This window comes from Trichomycterus rosablanca, chromosome 10 (genome assembly GCF_030014385.1).
Source record: "Trichomycterus rosablanca isolate fTriRos1 chromosome 10, fTriRos1.hap1, whole genome shotgun sequence".
In the NCBI taxonomy this organism is placed as follows: Eukaryota; Metazoa; Chordata; class Actinopteri; order Siluriformes; family Trichomycteridae; genus Trichomycterus; species Trichomycterus rosablanca.
Genome location: NC_085997.1, coordinates 36,734,469 through 36,761,902, shown reverse-complemented (window position 1 = coordinate 36,761,902; position 27,434 = coordinate 36,734,469). Strand labels below are relative to the sequence as shown.

Genomic DNA, 27,434 nt, shown 5'->3' with positions numbered 1-27,434 from the left:
TTGGTAACGTCCTGGTACCAGATACGTCCAGCAACAAGACAATGCAAAACCACCTGCTGCACACATTACAAAGGCATGGCTGCAGAAGAAGAGGGTACGGGTACTGGACTGGCCTCCCCGCAGTCCTGATCTGTCCCCAATAGAGAATGTGTGGAGAATATTGAAACAACGACGACCCCCCGTACTGTTACACATCTTAGGACGTGTTAGCTGAAACACTACATCACTTGGTCTCCTCGGTGCCAAAACATCTTTTAAGTGGTGAAAAGGAACGGCAACATTACAAAGTGGTAAATGCTTTACTGTCCCAACTTTTTTTGGAATGTGTTGCAGGCCTGAAATGCAGGAATGGATGTTTATTAATAAATGAAATGAAGTCGAGCAGATAAAACGTGAAATATCTCAGGTTCATCCTGTCTGACATCAAATAAAAGTCAAAGTAAATGTAAGAAAGTCAAAATGGTTTAAAAACACACAAAACAGTGATTGTAAGTTTAATCGTGAAATGATAGACAACAGACATTAAAATAAATTTTTTATAGATACTTTTAGATGATTTTTATAACAAAGGCACAGAAATAGTAAATATACACCAATCAGCCATAACATTAAAACCACCTCCTGGTTTCTACACTCACTGTCCATTTTATCAGCTCCACTTACCATATAGAATCACTTTGTAGTTCTACAATTACTGACTGTAGTCCATCTGTTTCTCTACATACTGTTTTAACCTGCTTTCACCCTGTTCTTCAATGGACAGGACCCCCACAGAGCAGGTATTATTTAGGTGGTGGATCATTCTCAGCACTGCAGTGACAATGACATGGTGGTGGTGTGTTAGTGTGTGTTGTGCTGGTATGAGTGGATCAGACGCAGCAGCGCTGCTGGAGTTTTTAAACACCTCACTATTCACTGCTGGACTGAGAATAGTCCACCAACCAAAAACATCCAGCCAGCAGCGCCCCATGGGCAGCGTCCTGTGACCACTGATGAAGGTCTAGAAGATGACCGACTCAAACAGCAGCAATAGATGAGCGATCGTCTCTGACTTTACATCTACGAGGTGGACCAACTAGGTAGGAGTGTCTAATAGAGTGGACAGTGAGTGGACACGGTATTTAAAAACTCCAGCAGCGCTGCTGTGTCTGATCCACTCGTACCAGCACAACACACACTAACACACCACCACCATGTCAGTGTCACTGCAGTGCTGAGAATGATCCACCACCTAAATAATACCTGCTCTGTGGGGGTCCTGACCATTGAAGAACAGGATGAAAGGGGGGTAACAAAGCATGCAGAGAAACAGATGGACTACAGTCAGTAATTGTAGAACTACAAAGTGCTTCTATATGGTAAGTGGAGCTGATAAAATGGACAGTGAGAGTAGAAACAAGGAGGTGGTTTTAATGTTATGGCTGATCGGTGTTAAACACCAGTCTGTGAGAGTAAAGTGCAAAAGATGAGAGATTAAAACTCAGAGGAACTGATGTAAGCTGGATACGGTATTACAGTATTATATATACAGTATATAACATCAGTCCGAGAGCATAATATCATAATGTCAAGGTTTATAATCGTCTGGATTCTGGAGCGTGTAGGTCGCTATCGAATCCAGCAACCAGCTCCGTGTCACCACTCGGGCCTTCTTCTGCAGAGCTGAAACATACAGAGGAGAACAACAAGTTAGTGAGGCAGGGTGTGTGTGTGTGTGTGTGTGTGTGTGTGTGTGGATGAAGAACACAGTGCATCCACTCGAGCCAGACACAGCATCTGGCGTCTGCTCTTTTCATGTAGTGCAAAAGCTTCAGGTGCTTTATTTACTCACAGCTTATTAGGTTTCACTCAGACCATTAATCTCACCTGTGTAATAGGACTGAGAATCATCAGGACCGGGCTGAACCACCACCAGCTGATAGGGATTAGCCTAAAACACACACACACACACACACACACACCTTCAGGACTTGTTGTGCTAATAAAGACAGACAGACACATTCATACTCAGACGTACACACACTCTCACCTGTTTAGAGAACATGAGCGGATCTTTCATGACCGTCGCACCACACATTTCAACCAAGACCTCCATCTGATCTGCACACACACACACACACACACACACACCTGATGTATTTAAAATGCAGCATGCTTTGTTCTTTCACATAATCATTTGTTAATAACTTTGCAGTTTGCAGTTTTTCCTGCTGTGAAGATGATTTAAAAACACACTGTGGCTCACAAGCAGAACATAAATAAATGTATTTCTATTCCACCAATAAAAATGAGCAATTTAAAAAAAGCTTTGTTGTATAAAAGTTACTTTTCTAAAGTTAACTTATAAATATAAAAGAGAAGCAAGCATTGTATGATCATAATTATAACTTCCACAATTTCTAAACTGACGATTATATTTCTTATTAAATTATTTTTAAGATATGATTATTCTTATTACTTATTTGTATTAATTAACTATTAATAATTTTTATTACAGCTTATTAATAATTATTTTGATGTGCTTTGATCATTTTATCAATCAATATTATTACTGTATCAACTACTATTAACTATTATTACTATTATACATGAAAATATATAATAATAATAATAATAATAATAAAGATTGTTGTTATATATGAAAAAAGAAGCAAACATTGTAGGTATAATCATTATTATAATTTCCACAATTTCTAAACTAACATTTATGTTTCTTATTAAATTATGATTATTCTTATTAATTATTTATTATTAATTAAAGTTTATAATTATATGATTATACATTAATATATCATTATATATTAAAATATGTAATAGTAATATATATTATTATTATTTTTACATGAAAAAAGAAGCAAACATTGTAAGTATGATCTAACCTGACAATTATTTTCTTATTAAATGAACTATAATAATTATTAATATTACTTATTTTTTATTAACATTATATTACTAATCATTTTTATTACAGCTTGTTAATAATTATTTTGAAGTGCTATTAATTATTATTTTTATTGTGATCATAATTTTATTATTTTATGAACTGTTTTTATGATTATTATTATGATTATTATTTATACCTGAAGTCATATCAGTGAAGGAACCCTGGAAGCAGATCTCATATCCTTTCATCAGCAGCTGAAAAACAAATAAATGTAAATAAATTAAAATACTTTTTAATTTAATCTTAGTTTAAAAAAGTCAAATGTAACCAGAAAGTTTGCAAAGATGTTTAATAATAACAATAATTAATAATAATTACAGCAGGCTGATATACTGTTCCTGTTTAATTCACATGCTGAACATATGGTGACATACGGCTCCTAATTATTGAACCTCCTTGAACCAACAGTCTCTGTGTCTCATTAAGCGTCACTTTGCTCCAGGTGAAGGTGCCTCTACTAATCATGGTTTCCTGCCCACACAGTTGCTGGTTTCTCTGTAGGCAACTTGCTCCCTCTTTCCTCTTTAAAATTGTGATGCTGGGCTGGGTGCAGGCTGCCTCTGCAGATGGAGTGGCTGCCGCGCTCTTTTTATATTGCTATTTTTCAGAGAACTTGGTTGTGGCACACCGGTGGATCGAGCAGCTGGACCAATTATGACAACAGATTCATTCATTCTGATTCTATTCTACAGGGTATATTGTGCCAGTAAGAAAGTAAATACGTTTGGTGTCCTGCATGTGCTGGAAAAGACCGGACTGGACTTACATCTTTATCTGGCGTGGTTCGGGCTCTTCTGGGTCCATTGTGGTCGTGTCCATTTACAACGTCGCCACAAACTTCAAACAGAGACTAGAAAGAAGACAAATCTGTATTATAATAGTATAGAATGGTTTTATTTATCATATATACATATACAGGCTTGTTTGGAAGCTGGGGTTGGGGATGGAGGTTCCCTGTAGTTCAGGTGTTGGATACATCAGATCTGACCAGCATAACTCGCTATGGCCAGACGACTGGGTTTAAATCTCTGAGACAGCAAGGGGTGTCACAGGGACCCACCAACAGTGGTCCGAGAAGGGACGAGCTACCAACTGTAGACAGGTTGGATATGAAGAGCCACTGTGGTTTAAAAAACAGGCATCAGAGCAATGGAAGATGATCCAGTGGTCTTATTAACCTGTTCCACCTTATATGTACAGAATTTGAAGGAGCTGCTGGTAATGTACTGCTGTACCATGGTTGGGTTTTTACCTCGTCTAGAACTTTGCCTTGCTTGAAGCACTCCGAGATCCCTGTTGGAAAGAAAGAACAGATAAACCAAAACACTCCAGCTGTGACCACACTGTTAAAAATTTCCACAATCCTTCACAAACATTAGGTTCATCACTGCCTCAGACATGCCCAACTGTGTCCACCACTTTACATGTTCCCCCCTGTGCCTACTTCCCAAAACAAGCAGAGAGTTGATTAGCTACTCTAAATTGCCTCTAGTTGTCGAGGAATGTGTCATACAGTGGATTTAGAAAGTATTCAGACCCCCTGACCCGTGGATTCGACATTGTACTGCCAGTCTACACCTAATCACCCATAATGACATGAAAAGTATTCAGACCCGTCATTAAAAGCTTTGTAGACGCCCGTTTGGCAGCAATTACAGATGAAAATCTTCATATTTATGTCTCTACTAGCTTTGCACACCTGAATTTGGGCAGTTTATCCCACTTTTCATGGCAGATAACTAAGTTTGGACAGACTGGATGACGGTCTCTCTAAGGTTCAAGTCTGGGCTTTGGCTGGCCCACTCAAGTGTTGTTTAGGCTGTATGCTTCGAGCCATTGCTGTGGTGAGAGGTGAGCTGCCGCCCCAGTCAGAGTGAGTTAGCCTGCACTTAGCTTCTTTCTTTGAGCACTTCCGCCCCGGCTGATGAGAAACACCCACCTAACGTGATGCTACCACCACCACATTTCAGAGCAGGGATGGAATTACCCATTAGAAGATCCACAGACATTTCCATGGACTTCCATGGTTTGTCAGTGCAGTGTAAATTGGGATGCAAAACCTGAATATTTACTGAAAAGTATGTGGACACCTGACCATGAGCTTGTTGGACAATCCATTTAAAAACAGGCCTTATTAACATCTGTAAGCAATGGACGTGGACGTTATATAGTGTATTATCTTTACAATCATGTCCAGCATCAACATTTGAGTGTGTGTGTGTGTGTGTGTGTGTGTGTGAACTTGCTGTGAACTCTCAGTAAGAACACACCGCACTGACTATTGAAAAATGACAGGATCTAAAGAATGACTTCTTGATAGTAAATTTGGACGTCACATATAATAAATATGAACCTGTAGAAAACCATTTCTACTTACACAGGAAGCTCACCATCCATTTCCTGCCAGCGATGCCCTGGAAGTACTTCAGCGTTCTCTCACACACCAAATGTGCATCTACACACGGTGAGAAATGAAACGTTTTTGAACCACGTGCATCATACCCGTCATGTATCCACAACACCTTACCAGATGCTTTAGGCAATTTATCCCATTCTACTGTGAACTGCTGTATCCACAGATGTTTGATAGGGTTTAAATCTGGGCCACTCGAAAAGATTCGGACTTGCCACATAGCCTGTCGGGCGACCAAGTGACTCAGCGGGATATTCTGCTAGCACACCAGCCCTAGGAGTTCGAATCTCACCTCTGCTACGGGCTGGCTAATTCTCTACTGATGCCGATCCCCGCCCTGATTAAGGAGAGTGACTGACACACGCCCCGTCCACCACGTGTGCATCTTTTCACCTGCACAAGGCGAGTTCATATGCGGATCAGCTTTGTGTACGAAGAGCCACACCCTGATCAGAATTATTCCTCAATCCTGTGCAGACACCATCAATCAGCCAGCAGAGGTCGTAGTTGCATCAGTTATGAGGTCCCGGCTCTGGTTCCCACCCTGTATGAACAACAGCCAGTCGTTGTTCGTGTAGGCGCACAGCCTAGCCGGATGGCAGAGCCGAGATTCAAACTATGTCCAGTCAATTCAAATTGCAGCAGGTGGACTCCCAAGGAAGTTCTAGTCGCATCTCAAGGATAATTAAAGCCAACACGATGCACCAGACCACAAATATTCAGAACCTTTGTGAATATAAGATCTGTTTCCGATTTTTAATTAATTTACTGAAAGCTCTAATAACTGATACAGATATTTTATCTCCTGACGGCTTCTCGATCGAGGGAAGGAGCGTCTGGGACGATCGGCGGAACAAACCCGCAGAGTGAACATCTGCTATATCTGACAAACACTGAACATCTCACCGGAGCTCATTTGGAGATGTCGCATGCTCGCTGCGTGTTTAATTACTTGCCATTAGACTCACATTAAAATGTAATTAGGCAGTTTGCATCACATCTTAATGCACTCGGGTCAGGATGGAGTCGACGGGATCAGCCAGAACATTAGGACCACCCACTAAAAATGTGCATCATGATGTCTGTTTGGTTGAACTGGTGCTGGTGAGGGTGAGGTTAGGCTGATTTCGGAATTTGAGCAACTTATGGTCAGACGATTGGGTGGAAGCATCTCTGAAACAGCAAGAGCCGTGGTGAGTACCCCTGGACAGTGGTCCGAGGAGGGACAAGCTACAAACCACAGACAGGTTACTGACCAGCCAAGATTCACCGATGCCAGGTAACTCCTGTCCACTGTAAGGCATCAGAACTGGACATTTATTTAATTACTTATCTGGGTTTTAACACCACGTTTAACACTATGTGTCATTCAATGGCAAAATAGGTATTAAGATTCTGTTTGTTTTATCTTGTCTTTATATTTTGGTTCATTTTATATTTTCATTTTTACCGGAACTGGACATCAGAGCGATGGGAGAAGACTGACTGGTCCGACAAATCCCGTCTTCTCCAATAACAATCGGACGACCAGCACATGTGCACCGTTAAGCCGTGGAAGAGAGGGCACCAGGGTGCACTGCAGGATGATCCACCTCCATCAGAACTGTGTCAGAACTATTTGGACAGTGGGTGGTCCTAATTTTAAAATTAGGGTCCTACTAAATTCACGGGAAAATGTATGATGAATAATCATACATTATCGAACCGACTGCTAGTGTAACCGAGCATCTTTAGAGTTTGCTGAGTCAATAAAGTAGGAAATAAACTGAACATAGACAAACTATGGGGAGCAGAGTACCTTACTGGCTCGTTGTTTTGGGGTGCAGCTCAGAGATGATCACGTGTGTAGAGAAGCACACTTTTATATTGATTATGGAATCCACAAAAAGACAAAATGCATCTGTACATAAACACGTAAACAAACACTGTAAATAACCGTACGATGGCTTGGACCGCCTCATATTTCATACGCTACATGAATAGCTTGTATTAATTACTTATAATATAAAAAAGATGCAATCACAAGCCTGGTGCGACCCGATAGAGGGAAGTCTGTGGCCCGTCTGTGGTCAAGAAACCCCAGTGTACCCGTGTGTTACCCCCCCTCTGCTCTCAGCCAATGAGAACGCTGTCTTTTGAGGAAGCTGCATTTCTACAGAGCAACGTTTGAAGAATTTGTATTTAATAACTGAGGAATAAAACAATTCTTGCTGGTCTGTTTATATGTACGTGTTGCCACGGTAACAGCAGCATTAAAACGACTTCCTTAATGGAGCTCGTCAATGTGCTGCTTCGTTAGAGGTGGTTCTGGTATAGAGAACAAAAAATCAACACGTAGAGGTAATTACTTCTGCATTCCGTGTGTGTGTGTGTGTGTGTGTGTGTGTGTGTGTGTGTGTGTGAGACTAAACCCACCTGTTTTTATGATGATATGAGTTGAGCTGGGAGTCACATGTCGGCTCGTGCTGCCCTGCATCTTTTTGGCGAACTTTCTCACCATCCCCTAGAGGTACACAAAATAATGCAAAACATCAAGTCAAACACACAGTTAAATCATTCGGTGGTCTTCAAAGTTCTAGAATGTCATTTAACTCACTCCCCGTTAGCATTTTAGCCTTTAGTTTCGCACCACATTGCAATTTCTCTACCGGTTGTACACCAGCACAGTGGACGAGGAGTCAAGCACCAGATAGAAAGGGCGTATTCACATGAGAAGCGGCAGAGCGGTGCAGTAAGAACGTGTGGAGTAACCATCAGATCCAGGGTTACAGCTCCACATGTATCTGTGTTTATCTGGATTTTCCTCCCTGTTTCACTTTTAAACTTGTGTTACAGCTCGAGCGTCTGAGAAATTGTGGGAATCAGAATCAGCTTCTCCCAGAGTCTAAAACGCTTCTGGTTGAAAATGAAGCTTAACGTGGTTTAATGTAGTAAAAGAAGGAGACAGGAGCACTAAACTTCTCTTCATTATTACTGCTCATAAGTTCCTCCACTAATCACATTCATCACTCGCTGTTTTACTACAATAAGTCACTTAAACGTTGTTTGTACGGCCTGAGTCGCTTTTACCACATCATGTCAAACAGTTTGTCTCATTGGAGGCGCTTTTCTTTCTATCTTATTTATGCGTTTTCTCCCGATTTATCATAGTCAGTTTGTCTTTCGCTGCTGGTGGATCCCTGATTGCAGTCGAGGTGGGTATATTGCTGCTCACGCCTCCTCCGACCCACGTGCAGCCCTTAGCGGAACCCTTTTTCACCCATGCATTCTACACAGACACCTCTCTATCCGCCAATTAGGGTCCTTACACAGCGTTTGAAGGCCCCACCCACACAGTCCGGTCATCCCGCCCTAGTAGAGCCGTGTCTGCTGCAGGCACTGCCAATTATGCCCGCTAGATGGCGCCCGGTCGACCGGTGGCAACGCTGAGTTTTAAACCGAGGAGTTCGCAACAGTGTGCGGTGCGCCGCTTAGGGAAAAACGCAGCGGCAAGCTAAGTAGCACCTCCATAGGAAACAACGGCACAGCCGCGCAAAAGCAGTTTTGCTCTTCTCACGCTTCTCATGTGAATGCGCCCTAAGAGAAAGTCACGCTATGCTCTACTATAGCAGAGACAATGACGGAGAAACCCCTTTTAACCGTCCCTTCCTCAGACAGAGCAAGTCGTGTCTGTTGAGCTCCCGACCAGCCCGGTAGCACCGCTGAGACTCAAACTTAAGAGCTCGAAGAGGTCTAAAGAGTCTTGGAGCTCATAAGTGCTGTGTGCTATCGACCTGGCTGTGTCTGACGAAGGGAGGCTGTCAGGCTGAGTTTTTCTGTTGCCAGGGTGCAAATGCGACCTCTGCTGGATGATTCGCAGAATTGCATAACGTGGCTTTAAACGTATAATCCACTTCCTGAGGTCCGTTCAGAGCTTCATTGACTTTCCCACTGTCATGTTTGTGGCTCAGTTTAATAGGTGCAGTTAGACTAGTCCTATTTATATGAGCGCACACACACACACACAGATCTTACCAGTTCCCTGGGGCTCAGCCCAGATGCCACCAGCTCCATTTTGCCGGCGCTATCCGATCCACATTCGTTCACCAGTGTCGTTTCCGCTCGTGTATCTGTCGTCTTTTCTCCCTCCGGGGCGACTTCGTGATCTTTAACCTCCAGGTTCTGAGGCGACACTTCGCTTTGGCAGGATCTCGGGCTTGTTGTTCTGCACTGCTGCTGCTGCTTTCCTGCTACTCACAAATCAATAAACTCAAAATACACGTTTGTCTTTTACTAAAAAAAAAACAATTTTACTGCACGAGTACTTTTATTCTACCAGTTTATTCAGATCCAGATTAGTAGAGGAGCGCTGAAGCTAGAACACGCCTCCTCCAGACCTCCCAATCTGACCCTCCCTCCCTCAGACACAGCCAACTGTGTCAAAATCAAGTTGGTGGCACCGCTGGGACTCGCTGCACCACTATCCCACCTCATATCCCACATTCATAATTCATAATAATTCATAATAAACGCGCGTGCCGACAGTCCGTCCGGACATTTAACAAATAGTGCATGTTACCATAGCAACCACCAGAAAATATTAGGGCGAATTCACTTTTGCTTCGGCTGTGACGTTGTTTCCTGTGGAGTGCGGCGGCGCTGCTTGCCGCTTGAACTTTGACCCAATTTGCCGCTGACCTTTTCAAAGCTCCTCCAATGAGACAAACTGTTTGATGCAGTAAAAGCGAATTTTTTTTAATTTATGCGTTTTTCTCCAAATTTATCGTAGCTAATTCGTCCTCCGCTGCTGGTGGATCCCTGATTGCAGTCGAGGTGGGTATATTGCTGCTCACGCCTCCTCTGACCCGCACACAGCCCTTAGTGGAACCCTTTTCCACCCATGCGCCTCTCTATCTGCTAATCAGGGTCCTTACACAGCGTTTGAAGACCCCGCCCACATAGTCCGGCCATCCCGCCCTAGCAGAGTTGTGTCTGCTGCAGGCACTGCCAATTATGCCCGCTACATGGCGCCCAACCGGCCGGTGGCAACGCCGAGTTCCAAACTGAGGAGTTCAGAATCTCAGCGCTGGTGTGCTAGCGGAATATCGCCCTAAAAGCAACTTTTTTAGCGTTTTAGACTCTTTTAGGAGAAGCTGATTCTGATTCTCACAATTTCTCAGAAGCTGGAGCTGTAACACAAGTTTAAAAGTAAAACAGGGAGGAGAATCCAGATAAACACAGATACATGTGGAGCTGTAACACTGGATCTGACGCTTATTCCACACTAATGCAGATTTGATGACGTTTTACAGCACCGCTCAAGCCGAGCGCTGAGCATGTTAATGCACCCTTATACGTGTCTTACTTTGACCTCTGGTTTTTATCCTTCAGTAACTCGGCTTCACTTTTATGGCTGTCGTTATGTGTCTGGGCTCCACTCGCTAGTCGTTATGACCATGCGCTAACCACTTTGAGGGCTACGCCCTCTGCAGTACACGAGTCGTCATGCAATACCGCATTCAGTTGTTGGTTTTTAAGGCCTTGCATGGCCAAACACCTACAAATCTCACTGATTTACTTCATCCATACTCACCTACTCGTTCACTTCGGTCACCCCCACGGTCTATGGGTGATAGGGCTTTTAGTATAACTGGTCCCTCTGGAACTCCTGAGCAGCTCTGAGCATGTACAACGCTTTCAACTTTTAAAAAGCTTCTAAAAACTCACCTGTTTCAGCTCGCTTTTAGATAGTTTGGTTTTAGACTTGTTCTAAATTCTATCGGTATTTTGTCTTATTCTATTGTTACTTTTGTTTCCTTCTACCTGTATTTTGTATTTTTGTCCAGCGACCATTTCAAGGACCTTGGGTACCTTGAAATGTTATTATTATTATCATCAGAGACCGAGTTGGCCCAAATTCGGACTCGGAAAGAGTCTGACTCTCTTCCTTAGAAGTGCATCTGTCTTAAATGTGGGTGCTTTTACGGTTTGTTAGTGTGTGTTGTGCTGGTATGAGTGGATCAGACACAGCAGCGCTGCTGGAGTTTTTAAATACCGTGTCCACTCACTGTCCACTCTATTAGACACTCCTACCTAGTCGGTCCACCTTGCTGATATAAAGTCAGAGACGATCGCTCATCTATTGCTGCTGTTTGAGTCGGTCATCTTCTAGACCTTCATCGGCGGTCACAGGACGCTGCCCACGGGGCGCTGTCGGCTGGATGTTTTTGGTCGGTGGACTATTCTCAGTCCAGCAGTGACAGTGAGGTGTTTAAAAACTCCAGCAGCGCTGCTGTGTCTGATCCACTCATACCAGCACAACACACACTAACACACCACCACCATGTCAGTGTCACTGCAGTGCTGAGAATGATCCACCACCTAAATAATACCTGCTCTGTGGGGGTCCTGTGGGGGTCCTGACCATAACAATGCATGCAGGGAAACAGATGGACTACAGTCAGTAATTGTAGAACTACCTTGAAAGGCACTTACAAATAAAATGTTATTATTATTATTATTATTATCAGAGACCGAGTTGGCCCAAATTCGGACTCAGGGAAAGGGTCAGACTCTTAGTACGGCTGTGATATGCTTCCTCAGAAGTGCATCGGTGTTAAATGTGGGCGCTTTTACGGTTTATCAGAACAGTATAAAGGTCAGGGAGTTCCTAAAAGTGTTTTTTCAAGCTGAATGAAGCTTAAATACGTGAAAACATGAATCACAGATGTGTCATTATTGCTTACATGGTTTAATACCCCAATCTGGTGAAATTATAAACGCTGGAATCCAGCTGTTGGTACCTGGGTGCTTGTCGCTGTCCTCAGTCTCATTTTTGTCCCCCGTCTCGCCACTTTCCTTCTTCTGCAGAGCCTCGGACACCAAAGCCATCATTCTCTCCAGCCTCCGCAGCTCCTGCTGCATCTCCTCCTTTTGCTAAGAGACAAACAGAGAGTCCAGATGTTAACCTCGGCGAGATGCTGTGGTGTGACCCGGAGGCCTCCTCCTCGCTGCTGTGTGAGTCTGGTTAGTGGCTGGATGAAACGCTACTGCTGATGGAGCTGTCACTTAATAAACATTGAGGGGCTCACATACTTTTTCCCAGCCTGCACTGTCAATAATCAGTCTGTCTAATTCCAACAGCTTAGGGAAGGCCCTTTCCTTTTCCAGCATGACTGCGCCCTGTGCACATAAATAAGATCCGTAACGACATGGTTGGACCAGTTTGGTGTGGAGGACCATCAGTGGTGGTGTGCACAGATCCTTGATTTCAACCCTACTGAAGACTTTTGGGATGAATTGGAATACCGATTCAATCCGAGCTCTCTTATCCAACAGCCTCATGCAAAGGTTTCACCCCATATGGGAAAATCTCATGAGTGTTTACTGCCATCTACTGGACAAGATAGAAAAAAGTCCAAGCAAGTCAGTATAATCCAGGAACCAGGAATCTAGGTAACATTGAACGCGGTCAAGCAAGCTTTACACAGTGATGGACCGAGAGGCTGACGGGCAACAATAAACCCTAAATAATCAGACAACAGAAAACCAGGAGCAGAGGCTTCTTTCTTGTACTGCAGCCTTCAATTTAAAGCTGGCTTGACAGTGGTCAGTGTTCCTGTGTTCACCAAACTTTCTCTCATCTGTCTGTCTATCTTTCTGTCTGTCTATCAATCTGTCTAACTGTCTATCTATCTGTCCGTCCGTCCGTCCATCTATCTATCCGTCCGTCCATCTATCTATCCGTCTGTCTGTCCATCAATCTATCTATATGTCTGTCTATCAATCTGTCTGTCTGTCTATCTGTCCGTCCGTCCGTCCATCCATCCATCTATCTGTCCGTCCGTCCGTCCGTCCATCCATCTATCTGTCTGTCTGTCCATCAATCTATCTATATGTCTGTCTATCAATCTGTCTGTCTGTCTATCTATCTATTTGTCTATCCGTCCGTCCGTCCATCTATCTGTCTGTCTGTCTGTCTGTCTGTCTGTCTGTCTATTTGTCTGTCTGTCTGTCTGTCTGTCTATCCCTACCTACTATCTACCTACAGTATCTCTCTCAAACTCTGGCAAAAGACCCACCACTATTAGGTGCATTGTGTAATGCTGGTTGTATGGGCTCAGAGAAGTCAACAGCTACAGTCAACCAATCACTAATGAGGGATTACGAGACCACGGTGAAGTTAAATGACATAAGTTTTCTGGGAAAAGTGGAACAGTCACAACCCCGACCAGGATAAAGCGGTAAATAAAATAAAGAAAGAAAGAAAGTAATAAGAACACACAAGTGTGTGTAAAGTTTTGACTGAGAGTGTAAATGTTTTTAAAAAAACAACCCAAATGTGAAAATCTGAGCTCACCTGTGTGTTTATGATCTCACTGGAGTATTGAGAATCTATGGAGAGTCCGGCATGGACACAAACTCCGTCCACTGCTTCTTCACCTACAGATGAAACAGATAAAAACATCAGAACATTTTTACATTTCTTTATCAAATAATCCAGTGAAATGATTACTAGCTACTACATGACCTAGGCAATATTTACACTTTCAATTTAATGTGGAAACATTTGCTTCTGAGGAAAAGACTGTTTAAGAAGTGGATTAATGAATTAACGCTAAATATTCTCTGGTCTGATGAGATGAAAACTGAAACTCTTGTGGCAGAACAGCAAGCACTGTGAAACGTGGTGGTGGCAGCATCAAGGAACTACAGAAGTGCCTCTCAGTGGTAGGGACAGGGAGACTGGTCTGCCAATAATTTAGAGATGGATTAATGCAGTCAAACACAGGAACACTTGGAGAGTTCAGTTAATCTTTAAACACGGCAATGACCCGAAGCACACACCCAAAACAAGACTGGAGTGTCCTAGGTGCATACATTGCCCGAATCCAAGCATGCAAAGCATATAGAAACATGCTGTATCTAAGAAGACTGTAATTTCAGCTGTAATTTCTGACAAAGGTGCTTCTACAATGTGTTGAATACAAGGGTCCAAATTAAGGGTTTCACTCAAATGAATTAGAAGTTAAAACTGAAATTCTTCTGGCAGAACAGCAAGCACTGTGAAACGTGGTGGTGGCAGCATCGAGGAACTACAGAAGTGCTTCTCAAAAGAAGGGACGGGGGGGGAGACTGCTCTGCCAATAATTTAGAATGCAGCCGAATAAAAGAAAACACTTGGAGAGTTCAGTTAATCTTTAAACACAGCAATGGCCCAAAGCATACACCCAAAACAAGACTGGGGTGGTTTAGGTGCATAAATTGACTGAATTGGGCTGTTTCATTAGGGTTTTACTAAAATAAATTAAATAGAGGTTAAAACTGAAATGCTATCACTACGTCAGTACAGGGGATTAACTGTAGATTGGAGGTAGAATAGTGATTAAGTCCAAAAAAGTGGTATTAAAAGTGTAAATTTGATAAACTAATACTATCAAATTGACCACGGGATGCCAATACTGGTTTTAGGTGTGAAAATCATATGCTACTCACATTCTTCTGGTGTACCGAACAGGTCCACAGATCCCTGGCTAGACGTAATCCATTCATCCCTGCAGCCAGGGTTAGGTAAGTCCTGATCATGTTTAGTAGCGGACTCAACGTTTTCAAGGGATTCCTGGTTCTTAGGTTCCACACATTGGCCCAATTGGCGACTCAAAGGCTCTGAACCTGGATTCTGACCTTCCACTTGCGGTCCATCTTCATTCGACTCGCTTGGTGGACCTTCTCTAGGTCGTGCGGACAAGCGGTTGGATTTGAATATCTGCGCCATCGATGGCAGGCTGTCATTCTCAAGGCTGGATTCAGAATCTGAAGACTCCAGCCTCTGGGCTCTCCTCTTCCTCGGCAAACAGGGTTGAGATAGAATCTCTCCTCCACCAGCATCCTCAACCCTATCCGAACCTCGGTCGGCTACGGGTTCGACTATCTGGTATACGTCGTTTGGTACAAGGCCATCCGGGGTGACCGAGGATTCAAAATTATTAGAGTGAACACCAGAGTTTCCGACTGGGGTGTCTAGAATTTTGTTGGGAACCGAGTCGATTTTAGGTATGGATCCATTCCTCTGGTCTTCCTTTAGGACTTGGGTTATCCTCAATAGACCTTTTAAAGATTCAGGGGACTTGTTGCTACAGTCTTGAGTTATGCTGGTAGAGAAAAGCAGGCAGGAACCTTCAGGTTCATTCGGAAGAAGCTGGGAACCTTGAGTAGACCTCGCAACCTTGTTGGGACTCAGGGCAGAACTTTCACTGGTGCCAGAAGCTTTTAGAAAATAATCCTGTTGACTTCTTTTAGACGGAGGAGGCGATTCAGACTGAAGCAGACTGACACTTGAGACGTTCGTTTCCAAACAGGTCTGAGAAGGCTTTGATGATCTCTCATATAGAGGCTGATTACCAGGGTTTAAAGGTAAGAGTCCAGAACTTTGGTCAGAATTTCCATCTTCATGCTCTGTCTGATCTTTACTTTCATGCTCATGTTCTTCCAAATTCTGGAGAGATTTCCTCGGGCTGCCTAAGCAGAAGGACTTCCTCTTGGTGGCTTTGAAGGTCTTCATGAGTTGCTCCGTATCGAGTTCGCTATCGTTGACGTCACATTCGTCCTCAGCGCCTCTGCGCTCGCCAGCAGCGATTAACGGATCAGGAGCGACGACGGCTATGGATGGAGATTCCTGACGTCTCTCTGGTAAGGATGAGTCTGGTATTGCAGCCACCGAGGAACTTGGCGTGTTGAGAACCACATTTGAGCGAGGGGTACATGGTCCTTCTTGATCCCCTGTATCTGGGACGACAGAAACGAGTGCGTTTTCTTCATTTCCATCTGATACACAGGGAACGACTGGTGTCTCCTCAGTTGGCTGCACGGCCTCAATTGTTTCTAGGTCATCAGTGAAGACGCAGCCGTTTGTTCTGAAGATCCGTTCTGCTTTGTCACTTTGTCCATCGTTACTTGCGCCTCCATTATCGATCTTTTCAGGTTGATTCAGACCCCCTGATGGATCGTTCTCAGACCCTTCCGTAGGCTTCGGCAATGCGAGTTTAGATCGCCTTCTTTTAGACTTTAGAGGGTCTTGAACTTCTGCAGTGAACTCCTGAAGCCTCGAGCTTCTTCTGGTCTTCCTTGCATCTGAGGACTTCGGGTCCGGGCTACTAGGGTAACTCTCGATAGTGACCTCAGTCTCGACCAGTTTGGGATTCCTGCTGATCATATCAGTCCCAGCACTGACGAGCGCAAGAGACTTGGCGTACTTGCATTCTTTCACTTGATCTTTCAAACCTTCGGAGTTGCTCCTAGTGAGCCGCCTCTTGCGAGCACTGGTTTCTTTTGCTGCCAAGTCGTGGTCCATGTCTTGCCAAGCATCCTGCATCTTCACTTTCGATCTCCGCCCTGGTCTCTTCACAGGAACATCAAACGCAGGACTTTCGTCCATAGTTCCAGCGTCATGGTCTGATTTTTCCTCATTTAATGGACAAGTTTCCATCACCTCCTCATTTCCTCCTGACAACTTGCTTCCTTCTTCGACGTCAGAAGATTCCTTGGGTTTGTCAGCGTCCTCTTGATCTTGCACTCTCGTTTCTTGATCAGATGACTTCTTGACACAATCAGCAGGAGTCATTTTACGCCCAGAGTTTCTCTTAGACAGGCGTCTCTTGGTCTGTTCATCGTTCTTCGATGAAGCAGCAGGATGAAGCGCAGGAACAACCTCTCTCTCGGGAGAAAACACTTTCCTGTTAGACATGCCAGCTTTCCGATCCCGTTTGTACACCGCCCCAAACACTTGCTCCTCCAAAGGTCGACCATGCACCTCCCTTACAGGACTGATTATTACTTTATCATCTTTAGTTATAACTTCGGTTGACGCCGTTGAGCCTACGCTCTCCTCAGCCTCACTATCAGAGGATAATGGACCATCTCCTTCTACGTTGTCTGAAGAGGGTGAGATCTTCATCAACCACTCCGACACCTTCTCCACACTCTTTTTCTTTCTCTTGTCCACAATTCTGTCCGGCTCCAGACCACGCCTTTTGGATTTTCTGCTTGAACGTTTTCTAGACTTCGGTGCCACATCATCCGGACTCCCCTGATGCTGCGCTGGCAAACCGTTGAGCCCTGTAGTTGGTGGAACATCTTCAACGTCTGCCAGTTTGTTTTCAGACGCTTGTGGTAAATCACCGGGACCGGGATCAAAGCAGTCCTGTTGTGAATTAGCAGGATGAGAATCCTCAAGATCCATCAGTTTTGCGAAAGCATCCTTAGCTGCAAATGAGGTGAAACATTAATCAGCATCAACGACAAGGAATGACACGATAAATTAAATATCCAATATAATGAGCATGACAATTATTTATCCAAAGCGACTTACATTATGCTCTCTAGGCAACTGAGGGTTAAGGGCCCAACAATGGCAACTTGGCAGAGGTGGGGTTTGACCCAGCAACCTTCTGCTTACTAGTTCAGTACCTTAACCGCTAGGTTACAACTGCCCATAATCACTCACTCAGTCACTTTCTTAACCGCTTATCCAATTAGGGTCCCGGCTTTTCAATGGGCGCAAGGCACACAGTAACACCCTGGATGGGGCGCCAGTCCATCGCAGGGCAGACACACATACACACACCCACCCATTCACCTATAGGGCAACTCAGTGTCTCCAGTTGACCTCACTTGCATGTCTTTGGACTGTGGGAGGAAACCGGAGCTCCCGGAGGAAACCCACACAGACACGGGGAGAACATGCAAACTCCACACAGAAAGGACCCAGACCGCCCCGCCTGGGGATAGAACCCAGGACCTTCTTGCTGTTAGGCGACAAGCCAGACAGTGGCTAAGTGGGTAGCACTGTTGCCTCACAGGTTCGAGCCCCAGGTGGTCCTTTCTGTGTGGAGTTTGCATGTTCTCCCCGTGTCTGTGTGGGTTTCCTCCGGGAGCTCCGGTTTCCTCCCACAGTCATGCAGTCAGGTTAATTTGAGACACTGAATTGCCCCATAAGTGTGTGTGGGTGTCTACCCTGCGATGGACTGGCGCCCTGTCCAGGGTGTTACTGTGTGCCTTGAACCCAACCCCCCACACGACCCTGATTGGATAAGCGGTTAAGAAAGTGAGTGAGAGTGTTAAAAAAAACAGACATTATATTTATTATATGGGCAAAACTATATGGACGCCCATCCTTATTATAGTCCAGGTGTTTTAAAAAGAGCCTTTCTTGTTCCAGTAAGAGCAAGCACATGGTTTGATGAGTTTGGTGGTGAGGAACTCCAACAGAAGGCCTGCACAGAGCCCTGACCTCAACCCCATTAAGCACTGTTGTGATCCGGGCTCAATAGTGACCTCAGTCTCAACCAGTTTGGGATTTCTCGTGAACACATCAGTCCCAGCACTGACAAGTGCAAAAGACTTGGTATACTTGTTTTCTTTTGCTGCCAGGTCATGGTCCACGTCTTGCCAAGCATCCTGCATCTTTAATTTCGATCAACTGGATTGATCACAGCAGTGATTCAGGTCTTCTTACCAAACACCAGAGCCTGACCCCACAGAGACACTGTGAAAAGCCTTCCCAGAAGAGTCGGGGTTTTGTAACGGGATGTCCAACGTAATCTCGCTTCATCACGCAAACCTTCTTACCTGCTGTCGAAGAGGACAGGGACGCTGATTTGTCCATCACGTTGTCCTCAGAGACGGTACTCTCCTCACTGCACTGCTGATCTCTCGACTCGGTCCCAACACTAACCAGAATTATAAGAACATTTTGAATGAATACAATTCAATTGCAGTTCGTATCTTGGTTTGTTTAAATGATGTGGCACCCACCTGGCTCCTCGTCTCCCATGTGGCATCCCTGTAAAATCTACATCAGCATACACAAACAATCCAGCATTAATGCTTTACACTGATCAGCCATAACATTAAAACCACCTCCTTGTTTCTACACTCACTGTCCATTTTATCAGCTCCACTTACCATATAGAAGTACTTTGTCGTTCTACAATTACTGACTGTAGTCCATCTGTTTCTCTACATGCTTTGTTAGCCCCCTTTCATGCTGTTCTTCAATGGTCAGGACCCCCACAGAGCAGGTATTATTTGGGTGGTGGATCATTCTCAGCACTGCAGTGACACTGACATTGTGGTGGTGTGTTAGTGTGTGTTGTGCTGGTATAAGTGGATCAGACACAGCAGCGCTGCTGGAGTTTTTAAATACCGTGTCCACTCACTGTCCACTCTATTAGACACTCCTACCTAGTCGGTCCACCTTGTAGATGTAAAGTCAGAGACGATCGCTCATCTATTGCTGCTGTTTGAGTCGCTCATCTTCTAGACCTTCATCAGTTGTCGGCCGGATATTTTTGGCTGGTGGACGATTCTCAGTCCAGCAGTGACAGTGAGGTGTTTAAAAACTCCAGCAGCGCTGCTGTGTCTGATCCACTCGTACCAGCACAACACACACTAACACACCACCACCATGTCAGTGTCACTGCAGTGCTGAGAATGATCCACCACCTAAATAATACCTGCTCTGTGGGGGTCCTGTGGTGGTCCTGACCATTGAAGAACAAGGTGAAAGGGAGCTAACAAAGCATGTAGAGAAACAGATGGACTAGTCAGTAATTGTAGAACTACAAAGTGCTTCTATATGGTAAGTGGAGCTGATAAAATGTGTAGAAACAAGGAGGTGGTTTTAATGTTATGGCTGATCGGTGTATATACTTACAGTTTGTGCCTGTGTCAAATTCATAGGACTGGACTAAAGTCTGTAATCCTTCTACCAGTTTCTGGAAGCCTGGACTTTCCTGCAGACTCCTATCAGACAAACAGAGACACTGTTACTAAGAGGACTAAGACCTTTAGATTTACTGCACACTGATGAGCCAGAACTATATAAATCAAGAGTGTCACGATGAGGAATCAATCAAACCCGGGGGACAAACCATAAACTAGCAACAGGGTGTTGACCAACCAAAACAAAAACTCATTAATGACACTGGACATCAAAGTGACACAAGAAGGTTGAGTGGGCTGATAATTCCCGATTTCTTCAGAAGATGTGGAAGAGATGAACCAGGTTAATCAAGCTCACTACGTAGGAGTTGTAAGACCTGGGCGGATGGTCATAATGTTCATATCTCTTTGATTGATCTCTGAAATGTTTTTACTAGGGCTGTCACACGATAAAAAATTTTAATCGAGATTAATCGCGATTAAAGAACAAAATTAATCTCGATTAATCTCGATTAAAAGTTTTAATCGTGTGACAGCCCTAATATATATATATTCATCTCAATTAATCGCAAACTAATAATTAAGCAAAATTTGAACAGTTATGCACATTGTTATTGCAAGAACGTGTTTACCAATAAAACATTCATAAAATATGATAAAATTATTAAATCTAAATTCATTGTAGAAAGCACATTATCTGACAAAAGTGAGGATCTTTTCCTGTTCATGACCCTGACACTGAAAACAGGTGCACCAACCATCATGTTTTGATCTAATATAAGGCATCAATAAAGCATCAAAACACAGATATGATTATTTCATAGATCTATTAAGAAAACCCTTTAATACTGTGTTTGTGCAGAAAGAATACTGGGAAATATTGTTCTAAATTACCATTTAAACATCTATAAATACCTGAAACAGTGAAGTTAGCAGACATTAGCTATAAGTAATTGACTGTAGCTATAAAAAAAGTGTTAATTAAAACAGTCCATGTAAACGCTTAGTCCATATAAATATCAGATACGAATGTGTTTTTAGAAAACTACAAACATCACAAATATAAATCATGTTCATAACCATGTGATAGAATAACCTGAATAAACTGTAGAGATGAAACATCACACAGTTTCATTTTTTACCGGAGGGGAAAACCCAGAGCCGTAGATAGAGAGAGTTGCGACACTCCTTGATCTCGCCGCTACGCGGTCACGTGGTTCATGTCACCCTCCAATAGTTCCAAACAAACCCGGCGCTGTCATGTTCTCATATGGGACAGGCAGCAGTGAGTGAAATATTAAACAGTAAATAATAAACATTTGTACAATTTCTGGGTATTTTCAACTGCGTTTACATTTACTGCATCTGCTTTAATATCAATTTGGTATATGAAGTGGAAGATTGATGTTTATAATGACTTAATAGGTCGTTCTTGTTAACACACAGTACATTATATTAGCATACATTACATAATGCGATATCATTAAGTAGTAGAGACAATATACAGTACAGAGATTAGACAGTTTTTTATGTTTTGTTTTTTACATAAACTAATCTCCCTTCACTTTCCTGAGGATTCATAATAATAATCATTTTGGTTAAACACTAAGCCATGTGGCTGGATTCATAAGGTTTACCTGCACTGAATGAACAGATTCATAAACACACTACCGTACCAATACCTTTAACATTATAGTGCAGGTACATGAAATAGCATTAATTCATGTCTTATTTCATGAGTAAGTAATAATTTATTCCTACATGTAATACATGAATTAATTCATAATTAATATGCACTAGTTCATTTTGTCTAATGTAAGTGGTGGACAAGGTACACAAACCATGTAGTTGAGTTGAAGTAGAGATATCCAAGGTAACATATTACTCCAGTAAAAGTAGTAGTAAAAGTAAAAATACTCTTTACCTCCACTAAAGTACTAAACTAAATTTACCTTCAAATGTACTTAAGAATGAAAGTAAAAGTATAATGATTTATTATGGCTCTGATGTTTTATTATCATTTCTGTAACAAGACTCTTGATTAATCAACTTTTAATTAATCAATTTTAGGTGAAAAGACTCTAGTGTCAATAATTTAGCTTAGCTGACTAAGCTAAATTCAGTTATACCTATTAATTAAGATAAACATGTAACATTTAGTGCTGAGCAAATGCTAAACAATAACAGTATTAAGTATATTAATGACATCAAATTCATTATTTTTTTTAAAACAAAGCAACAAACAGCTAAAAATGCTTGATAAGTAGTGGAAATGAATGGGGCTCTATGGGATGTTTGGAACTATACAGAGCTCCACAACCCGGAAGCTGCACAGAAAATATGTCCCGCCCCCTTTCCAACGGTTCCCTATGGGAGAGTCGCCACTCTGTTCTCTCTACCGCTCTGGGAAAACCGAGCTACACGGTTTTGATGGACAGCTCTAGCAGCCAATGGAAATACTCGTTACAGAGCCTGCGTGGTTTCATTCCTGTTTTCATCAACACGTAAAAAAAGTGAAAACCGCTAAAAGTAGTTTATCATCGGACAGTTCATGCGCTTTACATCCTAATTCATCTGAAATACAGTTAATTACCACACATGTATGTGGCACAAACAGCCAAATAAAAATAGTTAGATAAAAAATTTTAATCTTGATTAATTAACGCGATTAACGCCCTAGTTTTTACCTCTTGGTGACTTTTGTTTTGCACACCGGGCAGCTCGTATCCTTTCTTTTGTTCCTCTCCAGCAGCTTCATCATACAGAATCTGCAAATAGTAAAACAAACAAAGTTTTATAATAATAATATTAACTCTTGTGTGGGGCGACACGGTGGCTATGTGGGTAGCACTGTCGCCTCACAGCAAGAAGGTTGTTCTCCCCGTGTCCGTGTGGGTTTACTCCGGGTGCTCCGGTTTCCTCCCACAGCCCAAAGACGTGCAAGTGAGGTGAATTGGAGACACTAAATTGTCCATGACTGTGCTCGATGTAACCTTGTGAACTGATGAATCTTGTGTAATGAAACTACCTGTCCTGTCATGAATGTAACCCAAGTGTAAAACCATGATGTTAAAATCCTAATACACAAACAAGCACTTGTGTGTTTAAGCAAGATGTCAATTTGCTGGTTATATTAAAGTACTCTGTGCTTTGTTTACCATCAGGCTGGTTGCATACTGGAAAAAGAAAAATGCCTTTATTAATGTGAGAAAAGAATAATAAAGCAAAAGAATAAAATGGCTTCATAGTGAAGAGCTATAAAGCCATGACAAGTGATTCCAGGATTAGGAAACGTGGAATTGCTCTAGATTTAAAGCTAAATGAAACAGTTTAAGGTTCTTTGTGAAGCTGTGAGACTCGGTTTCTCTCAGACGTTCCTGTGCTTCGCTTCTGTTTACGTCAAATAAACAACTCATCCCACTGGTGGCCCTTTTAAAAGGTCAGCGACAAACTAGGTCAAGGTTCAATCAGATTGATCTGTTAAGCCATGTGTTGCACGGTGAAACTGGACCCGCTGTGACCCTGTCCAGGTTAAAGTGGGTGATACATTTTAAGGCTGCGTGTCAAACCACATGCTCCTGACAGACGGAACCACAGGCCTTCATCACAAAAAAAAACTGATGGTCTTATGCAGTTTGGGATGCGGCACAATCATTTAAATCATTTAGATCAGCAGATGTTGTGATCCAGCTGTGTTCTGTCCATGTTTTCACTGCCAGTAGGGTGAGCTAGTCAAGCAGCATGAGCGTCACTGCTAAAACTGAGGAACACAAACCAAACAAACAAACAAACGAATTCTACTTACTTGCAAAACTGATGGTCGCACCGGGTCGACACTGGTTTGCTCATCAAGTCCAAACTGAATAACATTTTGAAAACAGAAAGACTGACACATTATTAGGAACAGGTGTAGCGGTACAATAGCAAAAATGCTCGTTCTATGTAAAATGATATCAGTAAAACAGACACATTATTTAATTATTAAACACCATCCAGCCCCTCCTACTCAGAGATTTGGCTCTTTAACTCTATGCAGGGGGGGTGAGGAGGAACTGAAGACTGAAGGTAACAGAATTGTGGCACATGTACATGTATCTATCTATGTATGTGGGTGAGCACCTTTTGTACATCAATCTGCACATTTTCTTATATTTGCACTTCAGTTCACTTTATAATTTACTTTATAACTTATATTTTACAGCTGTTACTTACAATCTATACCAGCCTTACGATGTAAACCGAAATAACACCTCCATATGTACCCTCAGGTCCTGTTGCTGTAGTGAGTTGTCTGAGTGTTGTTGTGATTATACAGATACGTGTTTGTATAATGTGAATCTCTGCTGTGTGTACTATTACTTTTTGACTTTTGATTCATGTAACTTGCTACTGAGGCCTTAATTTCCTTCAGGATTAATAAAGTATCTGTCTGTCTGTCTATCTAGTCTGTCATCCTGCCTGCCTATCTATCTATCTATCTATCTATCTATCTATCTATCTATCTATCTATCTATCTATCTATCTATCTATCTATCTATCTATCTAGTCTGTCTGTCTGTCTATCTAGTCTGTCTGTCTGTCTGTCTATCTAGTCTGTCTGTCTGTCTATCTATCTATCTATCTATCTATCTATCTATCTGTCTGTCTGTCTGTCTGTCTGTCTATCTATCTATCTATCTATCTATCTATCTATCTATCTATCTATCTATCTATCTATCATCTATAAATCCATCCAATCTGTCTGTCTGTCTGTCTGTCTGTCTGTCTGTCTGTCTGTCTATCTATCTATCTATCTAGTCTGTCTGTCTAGTCTGTATGTCTGTCTGTCTGTCTATCTTGTCTGTCTGTCTGTCTGTCTGTCTGTCTATCTATCTATCTATCTATCTATCTATCTATCTATCTATCTATCTATCTATCTATCTATCTATCTATCTATCTATCTTGTCTGCCTGTGTCTGTCTGTCTGTCTATCTATCTAGTTAGTATAGATGACTGCAAGTACAAAAGCTTTGAGGTGCAATGGTGCATGTACAGTATTTGGTTTGTAATGTTCAGATACTCACCATATTGGACACTGCAAGTTCTCCCAAATCACAGCGATTCCCCTCTTGACGTCCTCAGACTTTGGAACACTCATCTCTAACCAAACGACAGTTAAAAATAAGACATATATAAATAACTTGGCAACAAAAGCAGAAAGAGACTCGACTATCTGATGTGAGGCTCCAGTTTTCTTCCACTTTGCAAAAAAGCAGTGAATAAACTGGTTGCTCTAATTTGCCCAGAAGGTTGAATAAAAGATTATCTGCAATTGATGATTGTCTGGACCCACCAGGACCCCGATCACAATAAAATAGGTACCAAATTATGTGCAAACTAAGAAGTATATAGGGGCAGTAATAGCTCAGTGGATACGTTACTGGACTAGTAATCAAAAGGTTGCAGGTTCAAACCCCACCACCGCCAAAATTGTGTTCAGTCATAACTGTAAGTCGCTTTGGATAAAAGCGTCTGCTAAATGCCAAAAAATGTAAATGTAAATATAATCGGGGCTGTCCTAATCCTAATGCCTAGTTCAGACTACACAATTGTTGCCCGATTTTTCACTACGTGTGGCAGCTCGGAAGCAACTCGCCGTTCACTCGAGGCTCAAAACTCTCGATCGCTGTGTGTGAACTGTTCAACGACTCGATCTGAGCAGACTCGAGATAAATATCTAGCATGTTAAATATCTGGACCTGTCAGCAACTCAAAATCATGTAGTGTGAAAGGTGTTGTGATCAGGTTGTGATTGTTATGAACGCAAGATACAGAAGGGAAACATTGGGGGAGGAGTGTAAGTATAGTTTATATCAGAATACATCGGCACACACACAGGCTTTACAGTATTTGTGACCTTATCGTCCACGCCAAACCATAATACCCACGCTGCATTGCAAAAAATATTAGACTTCCAACTCTCTCTGCAGAACAGAACAGACGATCCCAGCTGGCCGCGTAGCCAAACCCACTCCTTCACTCGGATTCATTTATTTTTCTTCTTCGCTTTTACACTACATATCATCGCACAAACAACTCAGATCGCTCGCTTCTTGCTGGCGTGCATTTTTGGACATTGTATCACTAAACCCTTGGTCACTTCCCATGTGTTTTAGAGACAGAACGTAGTTTGGGAGACCAGACAGACTCATCTGAGATTCCTCCTGGTGATAGATGGTGTAGTGTGTAATCCCCGACCGATCAGTCGTGCAGTGTGAAAACCACGACGACTTACAAGAGATCCAGTCGTGTAGAGTGACCTGTACAGCGATCTGAACAACTTGAAAGTCGTGAACTTGTGAACTAGGCATCACTGTAAAGCATGGTGGAGGATGCACGACAGCTTCAGAATCTGGACTGGTTGCAATGTCAGTGTAGCTCTGTGGAAGCTTTGTGTCCAGTGAGCCTGTGGCATACCCTATAGATCACTGAATGGTGTGAATTGCTCCTCAGTGTTGTAGAGGTCTGCTTAGCACCTGAGCTGAAGGCAAAAGTGTACATACACACCTAAGGGACATTTATATCATGTAAGTCTGAGGACTTTAGTGATGTCTGCTCTGTTTATTTAGGGTTCTGTGGAAAATAGCACATCATTATACTGTAAACAAGGCTAGTTTGACTGCACCCGTTACATAAGAGCACGTTCTTTTGATAAAGTCATGAACAAATGTTCTAAACGTCACTTTAACCTAGTTATAATAAACCCAAGAAGCACAAACACCAACAAATACTGCAAATGTTATTAATAAATAGTTATTTTGTGTAATGCTTGGTCATTTCCTAATAAGACATACAACTTTTAACCCCATTAGTTACACAACAGGGCAGCATTACAAACCAATCCTTACTCTCAATGTAAGTACACTAGTTATACTTTGCGATTGCTGAACTTTACACCCTACCTAGTGCCCTAGGTAGTTACCAAGGAGATATTTGAGCTTCAGCCCCAGATTCAACACAGTACTCTGGTAAGGAAGGCAAAGTCAGTGGAAATAAACGCACCCGAACTGTTTTGACGTCCCGTCAGAATTCGGTCTTGCAGCTGAGTCGTTTTAAATCATAAACTCGCTATTATAATAATAGTTGTAATATTAATAGATGTCAAATTAAACTTTGTATTAGATTAGCCAACTAGCTGTGCTGATAATGTTTGTGTTTTCCCGCGACGGCGCTGTCACGTGACTGACTTCTCCCGCACGCGCAAATTATTTTCTCAATATAGAAAATATCTCACAAAAAAAATAAGAAAATATTTATTATTATGTTCGTCTTGTGTTTTATATATATTTTATATAATTTATAATATTGCTGTTAGAATAGTTGTTTCACGCTTGGTCT

The 27,434-nt window shown here is 42.5% G+C and overlaps 1 protein-coding gene across 1 annotated transcript; it reads right to left on the bottom strand.

Annotated features, from left to right (window-relative positions):
• Window positions 1–1,398: 1,398 nt before the first annotated feature.
• On the bottom strand, window positions 1,399–27,153 carry LOC134322113 (breast cancer type 1 susceptibility protein homolog). Its single transcript, XM_063003983.1, has 19 exons — window positions 27,099–27,153; window positions 25,121–25,196; window positions 23,863–23,916; window positions 22,745–22,825; window positions 20,050–20,138; window positions 19,149–19,185; window positions 18,963–19,063; window positions 14,832–17,597; window positions 13,696–13,778; window positions 12,140–12,272; window positions 9,372–9,586; window positions 7,773–7,860; window positions 5,322–5,399; window positions 4,197–4,237; window positions 3,711–3,794; window positions 3,081–3,138; window positions 2,030–2,100; window positions 1,867–1,930; window positions 1,399–1,662 (listed from the first exon to the last, which is right to left on the bottom strand). The coding sequence occupies exons 2-19, from the start codon at window positions 25,192–25,194 to the stop codon at window positions 1,568–1,570; spliced, it is 4,212 nt and encodes a 1,403-aa protein (XP_062860053.1). The 5' UTR covers window positions 25,195–25,196; window positions 27,099–27,153; the 3' UTR covers window positions 1,399–1,567.
• Between the last annotated feature and the right edge of the window lie 281 nt (window positions 27,154–27,434).

Coding starts and splice junctions, on each gene's coding strand:
- LOC134322113 (XM_063003983.1), bottom strand. CDS start 25,194: ATGAGTGTTCCAAAGTCTGAGGACGTCAAGAGGGGAATCGCTGTGATT. Junction 20,139..22,744: donor AAAACAAAAGTCACCAAGAG/GTAAAAACTAGG, acceptor TTTGTCTGATAG/GAGTCTGCAGGAAAGTCCAG. Junction 1,931..2,029: donor CGCTCATGTTCTCTAAACAG/GTGAGAGTGTGT, acceptor TGTGTGTTTTAG/GCTAATCCCTATCAGCTGGT.